This window comes from Brassica napus, unplaced genomic scaffold, assembly GCF_020379485.1.
Source record: "Brassica napus cultivar Da-Ae unplaced genomic scaffold, Da-Ae ScsIHWf_1458;HRSCAF=2049, whole genome shotgun sequence".
In the NCBI taxonomy this organism is placed as follows: domain Eukaryota; kingdom Viridiplantae; phylum Streptophyta; class Magnoliopsida; order Brassicales; family Brassicaceae; genus Brassica; species Brassica napus.
In genome coordinates, this window is record NW_026014871.1 from 82,936 (window position 1) to 89,550 (window position 6,615).

At 33.6% G+C, this 6,615-nt stretch overlaps 1 protein-coding gene and 1 long non-coding RNA gene across 2 annotated transcripts; one reads left to right on the top strand and one right to left on the bottom strand.

The window, feature by feature from the left end:
- Positions 1 to 1,547: 1,547 nt before the first annotated feature.
- On the top strand, positions 1,548 to 3,274 carry LOC125597414. Its single transcript, XR_007331696.1, has 2 exons — positions 1,548 to 1,789; positions 1,854 to 3,274. It is a non-coding gene; the product is annotated as an uncharacterized LOC125597414 (long non-coding RNA).
- Positions 3,275 to 3,439: 165 nt separating this feature from the next.
- LOC106406856 (extradiol ring-cleavage dioxygenase) lies at positions 3,440 to 4,880 on the bottom strand. Its single transcript, XM_048772145.1, has 3 exons — positions 4,522 to 4,880; positions 3,917 to 4,296; positions 3,440 to 3,816 (listed from the first exon to the last, which is right to left on the bottom strand). Exons 1-3 carry the CDS (start codon positions 4,756 to 4,758, stop codon positions 3,624 to 3,626), a joined length of 810 nt encoding a protein of 269 aa, XP_048628102.1. The 5' UTR covers positions 4,759 to 4,880; the 3' UTR covers positions 3,440 to 3,623.
- Positions 4,881 to 6,615: the final 1,735 nt, after the last annotated feature.

Genomic DNA, 6,615 nt, shown 5'->3' on the forward strand with positions numbered 1-6,615 from the left:
TGTTCCTCGGATTCATTTTGTCAAACTCTAATAATTACATGAAAAACAAATATCAACATATATTTCAAAATATGCACTCGTGCAGGCGCGCAGGTCAAAGTCTAGGATTGCCAATGTTATTATTATTATTTTTTTTCAACCCAATGTTATTAATTATCAAATTAACTACCATTTAAAAAAATAAACTATACTTACTTTCTGTACAAATTAATATATGAGTTTTTTTATGTGGTCAAAAATATCTGCATAGATACAATATACAATACATAGATACAATTTTAAATGGCCAAATCTTTTAAACAACCATTTTTAGTTTTTATCATAAAAAGGAATTTTAAAGAAGAAAAGTACCAAAATATGTTTTACTAAAAACACAAAAGAATTTTCTACTCATCGTTTTCTATTTTTAAATAATAAATTTAAAAATTAAAATGCTTTTAAATATTTAAAACTTTCAGTATTTATTTTCTACTCTTTAAAATTTTAAACCTCACCCTGAAAACTCCTCCCATCTATCTTATTAAAACCAAAGTTTATGATTAGATAACCTTATGGATATAAGATTAAATATAACTTTTAATAAAACTATTTTCAATCATTTCTTCTTTTGTAGACTAGATGTGGAAGAAAAACTTATATAATGGTCATTTGAGGATATATTAATACATACTTACATTTAAAAAAAAAGATATATAATTACATGACTGATCCAACACACATCTAAGAACAAAAATATATAACACAATAAAGTAACAAAATATATAGTATCAACAATAAACTAAAGTAGTACAAATAAAACGAACATAATTATCGGAAAATAATATCCGCGCGGGCGCGCGGGTCAAAATCTAGTTAATATTAAAACGGGAATTGATGTACAAATTAAATCGCTTTACATTTACAAATTAAAATTGGTTTAAAAAACCAAAAGAAAAATTAAACCTAATGGCCGTCCAAGGTCAGTGGATTGACCAGGCGATCATCCGGCTAGACCATCGGTTAGACCTATCGAGTCTAAGGCTATGGGCGATTGGTTATATTCCTTTCTCCCTTTGTTTTCTTGATTTATATTCTTCTTCTTCTGTACATGCGATCTAAGTAGTGGTTGGGATGGGTTAGAAGAACCAAGGCTAAGGCCGGTTCATACAATCGTAGTCCATAACCCACGGGTGGGACGTACGCATGGCCGATCGGCCAAGTGTTGATCCGGTTGGATCAGGCGGTTACTAAGTAACCGATTGTACCTTTTCCCTTAACCATTGCGACGGTTTGAGGCTTAGGCCGAATGTATCAATCGTGATCCAAGGCCAACAGGCCGGATGCACGCCAAGGTCTGATCTACCGAGACATGATCAATTGGACCGGACGGCTAAAAGACAACACGGTGGTGTTCTGTTACTAAATGGTTTCATGTGCCAAGGCTTGGGCATGAGCTTTGGTTAGTTGTGGTAAGTATTTTGATACATGACTGATATGGATAATTATTATTTTTTGTTCAAACCATAACTGATATGGATAATTAAAGAGAAGAGAAATACAAAAAAAGCTTATTAAGAGAAGAGACACAACAACAAGTGAATGAAGTGTTTCAGAGGGAAGAAGTGAATCTATAAGAAGAATAAGACAAAGTACTTGTCCAGCTTGTGTGGATTTGCTCTGCCTTTGCATCATCACCTGCCGCACCCATTGCAACGTGCAACGGGTACAAATGCTCAGGCCATGGATGCGCCATTCTAGGGTTCGGAGCTTTCTCTTCCCAATCATTCACATCTCCATATCTGGAACAAACGTAAGAAAATCAATGATTCTTGTAACATTAACCACCAATAAGAAAAGATGTTTGTTATTTGTAGCAATCGTTTCAACCTTCCTTGAAGGAGAGAGTCTCTGAGCCAAAGATCAAACTCTAAAGCCCAAGAAACCGAAGAGTCAGTAAAGACGTTATAGCCACGCTTGCTCAAGTTATGAGTAGCACTTCCAGAGCCAATGATAAGAACACCTTCCGCTTTCAGTGGAGCCAATGACTTGCCCATGTTGTAATGGTAACTCCCATTTTGAGATGATTGAACAGAGAGCTGGCAAACGGGTATATCCGCCTCTGGATACATCAACATAAGAGGAATCCAAGCTCCATGATCAAGTCCTCTGTTTGTATCTTCATCAACACGCTTCATTCCTCCTCCTACCATTAGCAGTTCTTTAACCCTCTTTCCCAGTTCAATAGCTCCTGGTGCTTCGTACTTCAGCTGCAGACCACAAATATTGAAAACTGATGCGTTTCTTTTCTTAAACGATCTGCTATATCTGGTTAGGGTTTAGGACAAGCCCTAAGATTGTGAGAGTGTCGGTGAGAAAGAGGAATAGAGAGATAGAGACCTTGTACATGGGCTCAGGGAAACCATTGAAGTCGTGGATGGTTGTATTACGGAGAACAGTGTTGACGGATGGGAACTCGGTGTCCCAGTGTGCAGAGATGACTAGAATAGATTTGGGTTTGTGTTGAAAAACTTTGTGAGACCATGATTTGAAGAAGTCTCTGGCCTCCAAGCTATCGTCTATGCTCAACCTGGGAGTTCCGTGAGATAAGAAGAATGTTTGGTTCATTTTCTCCATTGAGTCTCCCTCTCTCTCTTACTATGTGTGTGTTCTTGTCTTCTTGATGATTCTTGCCTCTTTTTCACCTGAGTATTCTCTGCCTTTCTATTATTATGTGGGGAAGAAAGATAGGGAGGGGCCACACCCACCAGACCCAACTGAGTATACTTTACACAATTACACATGTGCTTTTCTGAAGTGGCACATAAATCATCAAAAAGAAAGAGAGAGAGTGAAGAAATGTTTTCGTATGAGAACTTTTAAAGAAACCATAAAGAAAATGGCATTTACAAAGGCGCAGGACATGCAAAAGGAAATGTTGTTTCATCACCGTTGGAAGCGGAATATAATGCACTTATAGTAGCTATGAAACAATGTTGGATACGTGGCTACAGAAAGGTGATCTCTGAAGGTAATAACAAGAAAATGTTTGATAATTTACAGTCAAGAAAATTGCAATTTGGATTGTACAATTCGGTTAGAGAAGCAAGATGGTGGAGCAGAAAATTTCAGGAGGTTGAATTCCAATGGATCAAAAGAACCGGAAATGAAGTGTTGGACAAAATGGCCAAGCTGGATATACCGGAAGAGGGTTTATTTGAATTTTATTACTATGTTCCTAGACCCTTATCATCTATGTTACATAACGATTATGTAAACTCAATTTAAGATAATGCAATTGTTGAAAAAAAAATAAACAATAAAGAAAATTATCATTTTATGATTGAAATCACTTTTTAATTAAAACTTAAATATAAGTTAATTATATTAAGAAACTAATACTGTTGTTTGAGAACTTTAAAGTTTAAAGCAATGGATGTGCTCCATTTTTTCATACATCAAAGGCAATCCAATATAATGTATATATAAACCAATTACAGACTTGTTTTCTTCTTGTCATTCACAAAGTAGATTTTGTATTTGCATACAAGGAAAGATCTGGATTATTGTAAATAGATGAAATACACAAAGCGTATATTAAAAGTAGAGACGGAACAAAGTGAAGGAGATAGACATGAAATATTAATTCAAAGGGAAGAAGTGAAGCTGTAAGATGAATAAGACAGAGTACCAAGCTGCCAGCTTGTGTGAATTTGCTCTGCCTTTGCATCACCACCTGCTGCACCCATTGCAACGTGTAGCGGGTAAAAATGCTCAGGCCATGGATGCGCCATTTTCGCATTTGGGGCTTTCTCTTCCCACTCATTCACATCTCCATATCTATAACACACATAATACGTACAATCAATGATTCTTGTAAAGCTAACCAAGAAATATATATATATATATATATATATAAATTTGTAACTGTAGTTTATACCTTCCTTGAAGAAGAGAATCTCGGAGCCAATGATCAAACGCCAAAGCCCAAGGAACAGCTGAGCCATTAGTTATATTAAAGTCAAGCTTCCTCAAGTTGTGAGTAGCACTTCCTGATCCAATGATAAGAACACCTTCGTCTTTAAGTGGAGCCAATGCTTTGCCCATGTTGTAATGGTAAGTCCCACTTTGAGATGATTGAACAGAGAGCTGGCAAACAGGTATGTCCGCCTCTGGATACATCAACATAAGAGGAACCCAAGCTCCATGATCCAGTCCTCTGTTTTTATCTTCATCAACACGTTTCATTCCTTCTTCTCCCATTAACAATTCTTTTACCCTCTTCCCCAATTCAATAGCTCCAGGTGCTTCATATTTCAGCTGCAAGTTTCAAAAATGACCCTCCTTATGTATAAACTTGAAACGTTTGATATAATTGACATAATAGATTGAAACTTTTTTGATATAATTGACCACAGATTGAAAATTGATGTGTTTCTTCAACGGTGGGTAGGGCTTAGGATAAAACCTAGTTCATCTAGATTCTGGGTGAGACAAAAGTTAGGGTTCTGGTAAGAAAAAAGAGGAAGATAGAGAGAGAGAGACCTTGTACATGGGATCAGGGAAGCCATAGAAGTCGTGGATGGTGGAATTGCGGAGAACAGTGTTGACGGTTGGAACTTTTGTGTCCCAATGTGCGGAGATGACCAAGATCGATTTGGGTTTCTGTGGCAGAACTTTGTTGGTCCATGATTTGAAGAACTGTCTCGCTTCCAAGCTATCGTCAATGCTCAATGTAGGAGAGCCATGAGATAAGAAGAACGTTTGATTCACTTTCTCCATTGAATCTCTCTCTGCTCTTGGTCAAATCTTGATTCTTGCTCTCTGTTTCACCAACCAACTCTAAAGGGTTCATTTCTTTTGTCCCTCCAGTTTTTCTTTTAACCTACGGCCCCACCCCACCCCACCAAACCCAAATTCGTGTTTTTATATATATAGAATATCCGGTTAGAAACTCTGACACGGCATTGTCCCACCAAGCTCATCATTTTCTGACCAGATACATCAATACATCATCATCATCGTCATCATCCTATACATCCTGTTTTAGTTTCTAGAACCGATCCTTAATTAATTTCCTTAGCAAATCAACTAACCAAACTTAGCAGGAAACGTGGATGTGTTTTGCTGTAGCATTAGAGCATCTCAAAAAAAAAAAAAATTCTATATTTGAAGTTTAAACGTGTTTTCTCCAAAAACAAAATTTCAAATTCAACTTCAAAACTATTATATTTCATAATAGTATTTGTATTTGTCATAACTAATTTGAATTCATAAAACTTTTATAAATAACTAGCACATATATAAACATATCACAACAATATTAATTAATGAAATATTCTATTAAAATATAAAAATTTAAATAAAAATAACTTAATTAACATTAAATTTCAAACAAAATACCATATTATTTCATAAATGATTTTCGTAATGCATATATGATCTATTAGTGCATTTCGAAGTAAAAATGGTTCTCCTTATTTTTACTTTGTTGAAATCGGGTGATGTTGATACTTGTAAATATATTAGATCAGAACAAGAAAATAAAAGAGAAATCTAAAATATTGCTAAAATACTAATTTTTTTTGATGATATAATACTCATAAATATATTGATATCAACAAAAAAAAATTGTACGAAAAAGACATCAAAAAACAACAACAACAACAACAACCATCTTCAGTTACACAAAAAATGTGGACAATATTTGAAAATTGAAGGTTCCGGATCAAACTTATCTTGAGTACTAGTGTTGTTGTAATATTTAAATTTGTGTAATAGTTATGTTTTCATGTAATTTTTATAAATATTTTTTGTTAAGTTTCTTTTGTATATTATTGTTTTCCTAGTTAAAATTAAAATTCTGTAAACAAAATTTAAAATATTTATGAGATATAATTTTTTAAGGATTAAAACAATAAAAAAAATTATGGATCATAAAGGTGATGTGTGATTGTAGGGACTAAAATGCAAATATAAATATGAAATTTCAAATTTGAAGTTTGAGTAGTGAAACTTTACATATAGAGTTTCATTGAAATTTTTAAATTTTTTTTTGTAGAGCAAAAAACTTCATATTTGAAGTTATAAAGTGTATTTTGGAAATGCTCCAATATAATAATTATTTGTTGTAATGAAACTAGTTGTCTCGGATTAACAGACTCTATACGAAAATCTATACTTCAAAAAAAAATTAGTAAAACTTACACTTAGTTTTGCCGAACGACAAAACAATGGCCACACTCGGAAAACTATCATTACTATTGACACAAAATATACCAACTCAATATAATACAAAAAAATAAAATATATTTACAAAAGGAATACAACAAATAAATAATAAAAAGTAGACAATATGCGTGTATCACGGACACACCACTAATATTCTTAGAAACAAAAGAAATCTACATCAAAACTATAATAGTATTGATCATTACGAGACCTATTAATTAAAATGCATAAAATAAAAACAATGCATTTGCTTTATACAACAAATCAAATAGTTTATTTACTTTTATGTACTATTATAAAATATACAAGAAATTTAATCAATAAAAAAAGTATAATATTTTCTATAATGATCAGCTCAACGGTGTCAGTTCACAGGTTAATGGCGAGTTTTTGGGCTTTAGGATTTTA